This window comes from Corvus kubaryi, unplaced genomic scaffold (genome assembly GCF_017639235.1).
Source record: "Corvus kubaryi isolate FWS band 111438036 unplaced genomic scaffold, C.kubaryi_AGA036_p1.0 37387, whole genome shotgun sequence".
Taxonomy (NCBI): domain Eukaryota; kingdom Metazoa; phylum Chordata; class Aves; order Passeriformes; family Corvidae; genus Corvus; species Corvus kubaryi.
The window spans coordinates 4,821,583-4,832,975 of record NW_024581129.1 but is presented as its reverse complement, the minus strand read 5'-3'; the positions used below and the strand labels follow the sequence as shown (position 1 = coordinate 4,832,975).

Genomic DNA, 11,393 nt, shown 5'->3' with positions numbered 1-11,393 from the left:
CCAGGTGACTGTGGTCAGCAAAAAAGCCGCTTTATTGGTGACCGCTCCCACGGGAACCCCGTGGCAGCGATCGGGTTCAGGTCCCTGAGAACACACTGTCCATGCTGGTTCCCCTTCCCACATCTATTGCTTTAAACACATCCTAGTTACAAAAAGCACAGAGTGACATTCCAGATACTGGAACATATAAATTAAGGTAAGTGATAGTTACAAGACATCGCAATTCTTTTTTCTTTCTTAAACAGATTATCAAAGGTTGGGGATTTTTCTTTTTCTGATCCACAGAAAATGTATAAAAAGCATTTTAAAATCTACATATTTCTCAATGTGGTTTTTTTTCTTAAAAAAAAAGGCACAGTAAAAAAAATACTGGCTCAATAACATATTTACAACACACCCATTATGGGCTATTTTCACTCAGCTTCAAGTTGGAAATGTTCAGCTCTGGCTTGGCCCAGGGGCAGAGAGAGGGCTGGTGTTGGCAGGCAGGGCAGCTCTCAGAGGATGCGGGGTCCCTCTCCCTCCCTGGATAAATCCCCCTCCGTCAGGGAGAGCACAATGGGCGGGTTGGGAGATGCTGCCTGCCTATGGCAGGTGCCCAACTGGTCAGGTGCCTCCTGGGCAGCACCCACATCCAGGCCAGGGCTGGAGGATGCTCTGGCCCCTCAGGGGACACGCACACAGCCCCTGGCCAGACCTCGAGGTGCTCCTTTGCAGAGCTGCAGGGCTGTCTGAGCAGCAGGAAGGCAGCACTGGAGGGAGACCCTGCGCAAACACGGTGCCCATCCCACCACGGCAGCTCCGGAAAAGCCCTCCTCCCACGCCCATATTTATAGAAAGTCTTTACACGAGTCTATAAATAGTTCACCCACCGATGCTGCCGGCAACGCTTCACCCGTGTGGGGAGAACTCCGGGAAATGGAGTTAACACCAACACCGGCTCCCAGCCCACCCCACTGTCTCCCTCCAGTGTGGCTTTCGAGCACCCAGCAGCTTTGTGGCACCCTGGAGGAGCCACTGCCATGGCCAGAGGCTTCCCCTGCCCGCCTCTGCCTGCTCTGCCTGCCTGCCGAGCCGGGGAGCAGAACTCACAGGGACCCCTCATCCAAACTGGGAGCCAGAGCTTCGCTGCTGAGATTTTGGGACTGGGAGAGACGATGGGGTGGGTGAGGGGTTACGGTAGCGGGTTGGGGGGTAGATGCAAAGAAGGGAAGAACACACCAAAAAAACTTAACATTTGAAAGGAAAAAAACTCAAGGAGAAGCAAGCCCGGGGTGGGGCAGGGCCCCGCGCTGTGGCCGCTCCCCACGCATGGCGTGGGGCCCGCCAGCCGCGGGGTGCCCAGTGGTTAAGTGCTCAGTTCCCGTCCCTCTCCACCTTCCCGGCCGGACCAGGCAGCGGGCACGGGCAGCCGGGCAGGCAGGGCAGGGGTCAAGGGGCCGCACAGCAGCCTTCAGTACACACACACTGTGCAATACCACAGCAACGACGTCCGTCCGTCCGTCCGCCTCACGGCGAGGCCGGACCGACACACCCGCACGCAGGTCCCGCACGCCCGTCGGATACCGGGGAAACTCGGGACGAGGTTGGAGGGCACACGCGCCTCCTAGTAAACCATGTTGGTGGGGCACCACGGCGTGTCGGGGTACAGCAGGCAGTGCACGGAGCGGAACCTGCAGAGGAGAGGAGCAGAGCTGAGCACTGGACGGTGGCGGCCCCGCGGCATCTGGTTTGCGGGGGACAGGGACCCCCATCTCACCTGGATGGGTCCTCCTCGACAGAAAAGGCTCCCTTCATGTGGATGGAGTTGCGCTTGTTTTCGAACATGCCATAGCTCAGTGTCACCTGGGGGGCAAGCACAGGGGGGTCAAGTGGCCGACGTGGCCATAAGGATCAAGGAGAAGCATGGGGAGCTGCAAAATTCATCCCATTTCCCAAAGCCTGCAGTGACACTTTGCATCATCCCACAGGGATGGGCTGGTGGGGCTTTCCCCCTCTGCTGATGTTTTGGTCACATGTCAATCAATATCTTAGCTGTGATGCCCAATTTTTAGGTGACAGCTTGGGGTACCTGTTTGTGGATCTCCGACTTGGGCACCTGGTGGAGGTTCTCCAGGTGCGAGTGGAAGAGGTTGCTCCGGATGAGCTTCACGCCCAGCACAGACTCGATGATGTAGCCGATGGTGCAGTCGTCGGGCAGGCGGATCTTCTCTGCAGTGCTCATGAAGTGACCCCCACTGCGGGGAGACAGAGAGGGGCTGCAGAGGAGCAAAGCCCAGGGGATGTGGGCACCCTGCAGGGTCTGGGGTTGGCCAGTGAGTGCCCAGCTCCAATTAAAAGTCAGTTTGTGGGAACTGAAGCCCTTCCCAGCTTGTTTCCAAGCTCCCTGCAGACATCCCCAGAAAAGCGAAGAGAGAAAGATGGTGGGACATGGTCCAGCACCCATCCCCAAAAATGTCATCTCTCTGTGCCCTGGGGACCATGAGGAGTCCCCATGGGAGAGCAACACCAATGCTCTTACCTGGCCCAAGGGCTCATCTTCAGTGCCAGCCCCCGGCTGATACAGAACCCCGCTCCACCCGTGGCAAACCAGAAATGCACAGGATGCTGCGAGAGGGGGGAACCAACACTGTGAGACAACAGCTCCTTCTCCAGCCAGCCAAATTTAGGCCAGCCCCAAACTCTCCCCATGCTCACCATCTTGTTCTCACTGATCCTCTCCGTAGCCTGGATGGGCCGGTCCAGGCTGGGCTTCCCGATGTAGATGTCCTGTGTGTGGGGGTAGCTGGAGAGCAGCTTCACCAGCATCCGCACGTTCACGTAGTTGTCATCGTCCACGTGGCAGAACCATCTGCAGTGACAGCAGTGTCACACCTGACCAGGGCACTTCCCCAGTCCCCACGTTGAGATACAACCCCAAAACCACAAATGGTCTCTGTTTGCACTGTCCTGCCCAGCTTCAGCCCCACTGTCCCCCACAGCAGCCCTGGACACCGCTTACTTTCTGCCGGACTCGATGAACTTGTCGTACTCCACGGCCATCTTGCAGGACAGGGCCTGGCGGCTGTGGGCAGCCGAGCAGTTGGTGTTGATGACGTTTCCTGCAGGGAAAAAAGAGGGGTCAAAACCCAGCATTGGCGCATCCCACGCCTCCCCACGCACTCGAACGGTGACACTTCACCACACGTGTCCCAGGTGTGCCGGGGGATGGGAACTCATGGATGATCCCAGTGCTCAGTGACCTGCATGCTACATTGTTTTAGGCAAATGGTGAATTTTTGGGGGAATGTCGTTTGGGTCCATATGAGAGAAGGGAAGGGATGAATAAGGAATGTGGATGCAGCAGATCCACCATGGTTCAGCCCTATCCACTTCTAAGCATGATGCCACCCTACGTCACCTTGCCCAGGGTGCACCAGCCACCCCGGGAGATGAAGGTGTGCCTGTAAGCCCTGAGCTTCCCCAGGACATGGTAGCAAAAATCCTGGCCTATATTGCTTGCCCAGCTCAAAGGCTGTCACTTCCCAGCCTGAAAAGCAGTCATTTGCTTGGGGAGAACAGACCATGCTGACCCCAGCCCTGAGAACGGCTACCAGGGAAACGCTCCCATGAAGCCCTGCCCACATTGCCATCCATCCCAGCTCTCCCCAGGCACAAAGAGGTGCAAAGGCACCCCACCCTGTTACTGTGATCCCCAGCAGCATCATGCAGGCCATGGGCTGGGCTGACTGGGAAGGAAACCTGTCCCCAGGTGGGGCCCCTGGGCACAGGGTGCTTTAAGCATTATCAGTGAAACAAATTGCCTCATTCTCAACCCAGGCTCCTGTGGCGAGGGCTTTTCCAGAGTTCCCAGAACAGGCCCCATGCCAGCCGTGTTCCACAGGTGGGAGCTTTTCAGGGGACCTGGCCAGGTCACACACACAAAGGGACAAGAGCCACAGACTCACGTGCTTGCTTCTTCAGCTCCTCATCCTCCCCGTCAGTGAAGATGAAGGTCTGAAAGAGAAGACGAGGCACCTCTGAGGACCGAGGGGCTGAGACCACGTGGCTCTGGATGTGACACAGCACCCCTGGGCAGCACCTGGGATCAATCCCTCCAGGATGCTGATGGTGACTTCTTCCCCCTCATCAAAACCCCAAGTGGCACAGGAGAGTTGGGCACCCACACAACACACTCAGCTTCAGACCCAGAAGGGTGCCGAGCTCCCCTTGGGAGCAAATCCCAGCCCCCTCACAGAGCATCCCCATCCTTTTGCCTTTTGCACGGGGCAGCAGCTGGCAGGGACATTTTGGGGGCCACAGGGGCTGTCCCCAGCATGAGGGGAGCAGGTGCAGAGCGCGGCCTGATCTGAGCAGGGATTTCAGACTTGAGCCGGCGCGCGTGGCCGCAGATGCCGGAGCAGCCGCCCAGGCAGGTGTGTTTGCCCGTGGCGCCGGCTCCCAACCGCGTCCCCACCTGTGTCAACAGCACGTGGCTGTCCCTGGCCACTTGCACAATACCGCCACGACTCCTCTCTGCTCCCTGTGTCCTACCCAAGGGGGCTGAGACGGTGCCAGTGAGTGCCACTTGCCAGCCCCGAGGAGGAGATAGTCCCCCAGTGCCCCATCCCAGCACAGTCCCAGGTGCCAGGCAGCACCCGAGCTCCTCCCCGGCCCCTGCACTGCCCGCCCGGCTGCACTCCGCTATTTACACAGCTAATTCCTGGCATATGTCACCCAGGAAGGAGGACTGGAGGGGCTGCTCTGGGCCTGGGATTTGGGGGAAGGACGAGGAGCAGGAGCAGAGAGCAGGGGGTGGGAAAGGCATCGCCATCAATCAGCGGGCAGCAAACAAAGCTGGAGGAGAGAAACCACAACCAGCTGCCAAGCGCTATTAAAAACCAGACGTGCACAAAAGGGCAAAGGAAGAAAGACAAAAGGGCTGGGGGGGGGGGGGGGGGGGCCAAGGCAGGAGGCAGCAGAGGGGGAACGATGCAGCGCTGGGGATGATGAATTACAAGTGAGCTGGAAATTGGGTGCCACCCCGCAGCCGGCCCCGGGAACGCGCTGGGGTTTTGTGGCTTGTTTGAGGAGCTGGGTACAATAGTGGGGTTGACTTTACTCAGCAAGGAGAGTTAAGCGGGCAGCGGTCATTAGCATACAGCTGCACTGGTTAACCCGGCCCTGTTTGCTCAGGTCCCCAGCCGGGGCTGGTGGGGAGAGCCCCGAGCTGCAGCGAGGCTCAATGGGAGGGGACGGGGCTACAAGTGACCTTTGGGGCTTGAAAAGGAGAAAAGAAAAAGTGGGGGAAAAAACGATGGAGGAGGTGGGAAGGCAAGTTCTCACAAATGCACAGCCTGCCGTGCAGCCTGGCTTGTGGGGAGAGACAGAGGTCAGGAAGGCTCTGAGCAAAGGGGATGGGGAACCGCTGATGGGAGGGGGGACAGCTGGGGGACAGGGACACATCAGCTGCAGGGCCAAGGATGCCCGTGGTTGCTCCATGGACACAGCGCTGCTGGGGTGAGACAAGGTCAGTGCTGTGTGTAGAGGAGGGGGTGTCACCCCCAACCAGCTCGGGGTACAGCTGCTGGTCCCCATTTCCCCCAGGTGCTCAGGGAGGGGTCAGGTAACTGCTTGGGGTACGAGCTGAACCAGGGCAGCTCGTAGGATGCTGCTTAGGATGCCCAAGACAACCCCGTCACACAGGGGGGTTGGCACTCCTGCCCAGGTTCCAGCCTCACTGGAGGGGGTCAGGGAACACGCAGCCTCTGCACAGGCGAGACAGAAAATGTTTGCTTGATTAGCTCAGAAGCACCGTCCAGCAACTGCCTTCAGCTGCTCCAAAAATAACCCCACAACTAATCCTGCACTCAGCCTCTATAAATAGACCACAGGGACAATTGTTTATTCCATGCCTGCACCGAAAGGCTTCATCCTACCAAGGCATCTCCCCTCGGCCTCTCCCCACACCCATCCCTGTAATATTCCTGGGGTGGGTGGACCAAGTGGCACCTCAGGGACTGGGACAGGGGCACACAGCTGCAATTCACCCCATGTGGGCACTTACTGGGGCCTGACAGGTTTCCCACATCCCTCCCAACCCCACCATGACATTCGATTAAAACTAAAACAATTAAAGGCTTCATTTTAAATTTAATTTTTTAAATTAATTTGTGTTTCTTGGAGGGGAGATGCACCCTGCCTGCATGGCCCTTCACCTGGGGCTGCAGGGGAGAGGAGTAGAGGTGACAGCCAAGTCTGGGAGGGGATAGGCCAGGGAACAATGAGAACAAGTAAAAAACATGAATCCACCTTTGGTACCTCCTATGTGGGATGCCAGACATGAGGGCAGCATCCAGTTTATCATGGTGCAAGTGAACACTGCAGCCAGCATCCCTGGGCTGTCACCTATAAACCACAACCTCCAGACCCAGCAGGCCCAGCACTCCCAACCCTCACATCCACCTCTCTCCCACTTGGCCCCTGTGCCAGCTGTGGCACTGAGGGCTGCAAGGAACTCTTGGACCCCCCCCCGCAGTAACTTTTCCTGAGAGGTGGAAGAGGGGGGGGGGCCCGGTGCCCCCCCCATCCCCCCCAGCCCCTGCAGGAAACCTCATTGTTCTCAGAACTGCAGCTTCAAGAAACACAGGATGCCAAATCCCTCCCGAACAATAGCTGCCAGCGCTCCTCGCAGCCCCGCACAATGCACGGCCCCGCGGCCGGGACTGAGCGGCACCCGGGATCCCCGTGGCCAGAATGGGGCCAGCCCCCGCAGCTGCCCCCCAGGAGCCAGGCGGGCAGCCCCCACCGCCTCCTCCTCACCCGTGGGGACGGCTTGTTTCTTTTTTTTTTTTTTTTTTTTTTGCCTCCCCTTCATTTCTCCTTTCAGGGTGACTCATTTCCCCTCCACTGGTGGAGCTCGTGGGTTGTTCATGGCTGTGTGCTTGCACAAGGTGTCCCACCAGCCAGGGCCACCCCGGGGTCATCCTGGCCCTCTCTGTGCTGCCCGGCCGAGTGGTTCTGTGACTTCCCAGGGTGACACACTCTCAGCATGTCCCATGCCTGCCACCATCCCACCAGCACACCCACCAGAAAGGGAACCTCAGCCAGGCAGGCACCCCGTGACCCTGCAGTGCACAAATCCTGACCCTGTGCCACATCTCACTTCCCCATGCTGGGAGAGGATGCAGCACTCCAGCACCCTTTTCACAGCCGCCCCACTTGGGTGCAGAGGAAAGGAGACAGCAAAGAACTGCTGGTTGGGGGGGACTCAGCCTCTAGCTGGGTAAGGGGCGCTGGAGCAGGTCAGGATGCTGCCAGAGCTGCCCAGCTTTGTGTCCCCCACAGAAAACTTTCTTCTTCTCCCTCCAGCCTCAGGGTTTATGGGGGGAAAATCCCCACCTGTCTTCAACAAGTTGGGAGCAGTGTGATGGTGATGTCCCCACAATGGCACCGTGCCACGATGGCAGCATACACACTCCATGGTGGTGGCTTTCCCCAGGACCAGGGGCAGGTCTGTGCTGGCACAGGATCCCAGGGCTGGGACCTGCAGAGGCGGGGAAGGGGCTTGCAGGGCCGCAGGCCCTTCCTCCCCCTGCTCCTTTCCGCAAGAGGAAGAATCCTCCACTGTAATTTTAAATGCTATAATTTTTTAATAACCTCCTCACAAACAATGAGCTCATTGTGTGGCAAGGGTCCCCCACCCTCCCGCCTGGTGCTCCACGCGCCGCTCACCGGCTCCAGGGCTTTTATGGACAAGGACAGCAGCATCGTTTGGGACAGGCGATTAAGGGGCCCCCACCCCTAAAACCCACACAGGCTGCCCCAGGGGACAGCAGGGAGGGACCCTCACACATGATCCGAGTTCAGCAGTGCTCAGCAGGCCCTGGCACACAGCCCAGGGCTGGGGGGAGGCAGCTGCACCGCGGAGCTGGTTTGGGATGAGCAGTCCCTGGTCTCAGCCGCTCTGGTGGGAGTGCAAGTGAGACTCACATGCCAGCACGCTCCAGCATGTGGGTGGGAACCCTGGCCAAGGTGCTAGAGAAATCTGGGAACCGCCATCAGAGGAGCGTGCTCTTTGGAAGGCAAACCCTTTCGCTTTACCCCGAGAGCAGGAATTTTTCAAAGCCTGCAATTACCGCGCCGCGGAGCGGGAGGCAGCCAGCGGATCCCACGCTGCCCGGGACGGCGGCCCGGGCTGGAGCCCTCGCGGGCTCCGAGGCGTGTGCCGAGCTGCCTGGATGCCTCTGGGGTGCCCCAGGGACACCCAGCCGCCTTCAGGGTAACCCCAGTGACAGGAGATGTGTCTTTGGCAACTCTGCCGCTGCAAATCACCCGACTCGGCAAGGAAGCGGTGGGCTTGGACTTGCTCCTGTCCAGGATTTCAGCTTAATGGCCATTTTCGTCCTCCCTCTCTTTCCTTTCAAGTGCAAAGCTTCTCCAGCCAGCACTCCAGCATCCTAAGGATACTGAGACAGCTGGAAACTCTCCCCAAAGCAAGGAGGGGAAAACCCATAACTCTCCTCCAAAAGCAGCTTGTCCGGCCTGCATTGTGCAACCCAAAGAGGAGATTTAGAAGGGAATAGGGATGTGCTCTCCCTGTGCAGAGAGGCAGGAAGGAGAAGGGGGTGCCCTTTGCAATGTCTTGGAGGTGACAGAGGGCAGGAAACAGGGACTATTGTGGGCAGAACAAAGAGCAGCCAAGGAAGGACACAATAGCTGTTCCCTCTTTCTGCCAGGGTCCAGGCAGGAGCTACCTGCCGGATTTAACCCCTTCTCAGCAGTGTCTGCATCCCTCCTGCCTGGCTAATGAGCAGCCAGGGGCAGGCTGGGGTTTGAGTGAGAGAAGGATCAGGAGAAAGAGATGCAGCATCAGGCAAGGGAGATTCTCAGCCCTTGAGCAGGAACTTCCCCATGTTGGTGAGGCAGCTCACACGCCTGAGCACCGTTAGTGAAACCAGAGTGAGAGAGGATGAGCAGAGACAGGCCTGACTCAGACCAAGACAGACGTTTGAGCAAAGGCAGTGCCCCACTCTCACCAAATCACCCTCCTGGGATGGAAACCAGGGGGCCAGGCAAGGAAGAGATGCAGGAACTGCAGGGAAGCAAGAGAGAAGAGCCCCATAGCACCAACCCCACACTCTGCAGGCAGAAAAACCCAACCTGGTGCCAAGTTTGGGGAAGCCCAGGGTGTCTCAAAGCTACCCAGAGACAGTGGCTGGGCTGGCATGGGAAGAGCAGAGCCGATCACCTCCAGCAGCTCAGGTTTGTCCCCTGTGCCTCGTGTCCTCACAACCCTGCTCTGCTCCACAGGAGTTTGTGCTGCCTCCTGCTCTCTCGGCAGCTCCTTGTCCTCAAGTGCTGTACAAGAGCCGTCACTCAGCGGCTTGGCTTGTCAGGCGGGCACCTCGCCGGGCTGCGGCCCCCCTGGCTTCATGGCCCTCATCTCTAGGCAACCTGACCTGGACACGGCCGGCTCCGGCTCCCTCGTTCCCATGGAAAGTGCCACACAAGAGGCTGCGAAGCCTTTTCTCTGCGCCAGGAGAAAAGGGGCTTTGTTAGCTTGCCCAGGGGGACAGCGTGAGAGCCGAGCCTTGGGGCTCTGGGAATCCAAACGGACAAACGAAGCACAACAACAAAAAAAAAAAAAACCTAGAAGAAAGCCGGAGCTCACAAGAGAGAGGAGAAAAAAAAAGAGCAGCCATTCCCAGGATCATCTGTAGGTGCTCAAAGAGCGTTTCCCCCCACCACTGCTCACCACCCCCTCACAGTGACAGCAGAGCATAAATGAGGTTTCCATTAAATAACTGGACCAAGGAGAAGTGGCAGATCCACTGCCAAGCCCAGGAAACCTGAGCAAAAAAAAAAAAAAAAAAAAAAAAGGAACAGCATTCACAGGGGGAAAAAAAGTAAGATAATGCTTGGGGTACAGTGCAAAAGCCAAGACCCCACAAGGTCCATCAGACTTGGGTGAGGAGAGCAGGGGCAGGTCAATCCTTCCCCCACAGCCTCCACCCTCAGCCACTCCAGATTTCCAAGGAAAACAGTTTGCAAGCAAGCAGGCCAGTTCCAGGCCAGGAGGAAACACGTGAAGACAGTAGGATGAAAAGGTTAGGACTAGACATAATTTACTTTTGGGAAGCTGTCTAAGGGTAGAAAAAGTGTCTTAAGAACAAAAGGCAAAGCACATTTCCTAAGGAAACAGGTTTTTTTCCTTTTAAATTTTGCTTCAGTACTTGAAGGACAGAGTAAGGGACAGGGACGGCCAGGACTGGGCAGGACATCAGTAATGTCAGGAACCAGACTCACTGGAACTGCCCCGGTGTGGGTGAGCCGGTGCAGACCCGCAAGAGCTCCCAACCATTCCAGTCCTGCCCAGTCCCTTGCAAGGGGACTGAGAGCTACAGCACATCTCGGCACTCTCTCAGCCCTGGGCTGCTAAACTGGCTGTCCTTTGGGCAGCACAGCTGCAGGCACCTCACTGCAGGGGCCTGACCCGGGCTGTGGCACACACGGGCTGGGCTGCACCCCTACACCGTGCCTCGGTTTCACCAGTGGAAAGTAACCCAGGCTGGCTCTGCAATGGGAGGTGCTCAGTGGGAAGGACCCCAGAGCAGAGTTTTGGGGGGCTGCTGAGTGTGAGGAGCCAAGGTCTGACACTCTACATCACTCACCCATTCCAAATTCACTCCGTAACGCTGCATTTCACCCTCCCGAAAACACAGTTGGCTGCAGAACAGCCCAGCCAGCCTCGGAATACCACCCGGCGCAGCGGTATGGGGGAAAAGGGAAGGGGAGGTGGTATTTGCTGGGTCAGAGCACCACCCAGGTCCCGCAGAACGAAGGGCCGGGACCGCGGCAGAGACGCGGGGGCTGCAGCCCGTCCCAAGCCGCTCCATCCCGGCCAGCGGTGGGGACCTATCCCACCGCCAGCTCCATCCCTATCCCCATCCCTTACCATGTCGCGGTTGCGGGAGATCCAGGTGTCGAGCAGCAGCTCCAGCCGCGCCTTGTGAAACTTCTTGGTGGTCTTGACGGCGATGAAGACATCGCGGGGGGAGATGTCCTCAGCCGGCGGCCGCGGGGGGCTCGGCGGGGCGGGGGGCAGCTCCCGGCGCGCTCGGCTCAGCCGCCCGAAGTAATCGGCGAAGCTGCGGAGCCCGGGCGGCCCCTGCGCCGCCGGGGGGGCCACGGCCGCCGCCGCCCCCAGGCTCTGCAGCGCCCGCTGCGCCCCGCCGGCCTCCCCCCGGGCCAGCCCCGGCCTCCCCGGCGGCTCCACCATGAGCACCAGGAGGCAGGTGAACATGGAGCCCACGAGGGACAGGAGCAGCTTCCTCCCGCAGCTCTTCAGCATCCTTCCCTCCGCTCCTCGCCTCTCCGCGCCGCCGCCACCGCCGGCCCCCGCCGCGCCGCCG

At 58.7% G+C, this 11,393-nt stretch overlaps 1 protein-coding gene across 3 annotated transcripts; it reads right to left on the bottom strand.

Moving 5' to 3' along the window:
* LFNG (LFNG O-fucosylpeptide 3-beta-N-acetylglucosaminyltransferase) lies at positions 1 to 11,386 on the bottom strand. Of its 3 annotated transcripts, none has more exons than XM_042037216.1 (8): positions 10,937 to 11,386; positions 3,948 to 3,996; positions 3,002 to 3,101; positions 2,698 to 2,851; positions 2,522 to 2,607; positions 2,072 to 2,258; positions 1,760 to 1,845; positions 1,335 to 1,673 (listed from the first exon to the last, which is right to left on the bottom strand). In XM_042037216.1, exons 1-8 carry the CDS (start codon positions 11,330 to 11,332, stop codon positions 1,607 to 1,609), a joined length of 1,125 nt encoding a protein of 374 aa, XP_041893150.1. In that variant the 5' UTR covers positions 11,333 to 11,386; the 3' UTR covers positions 1,335 to 1,606. The 3 variants fall into 3 exon arrangements, with proteins under 3 accessions (XP_041893149.1, XP_041893150.1, XP_041893152.1); XM_042037218.1 differs by having other exon boundaries at positions 2,072 to 2,237; XM_042037215.1 differs by lacking the exon at positions 2,522 to 2,607 and having other exon boundaries at positions 1 to 1,673; positions 2,072 to 2,237.
* Positions 11,387 to 11,393: the final 7 nt, after the last annotated feature.

Bases quoted from the DNA above. Each gene is read 5' to 3' on its own strand.
- LFNG (XM_042037215.1), bottom strand. From the start codon at position 11,332: ATGCTGAAGAGCTGCGGGAGGAAGCTGCTCCTGTCCCTCGTGGGCTCC. The intron at 2,238-2,697 runs GTGAGCATGGGG...GTCTCCCCGCAG, and splicing joins GGATCAGTGAGAACAAGATG to TGGGGGTCACTTCATGAGCA. The intron at 1,674-1,759 runs GTGAGATGGGGG...TCTCCTCTGCAG, and splicing joins GTCGAGGAGGACCCATCCAG to GTTCCGCTCCGTGCACTGCC.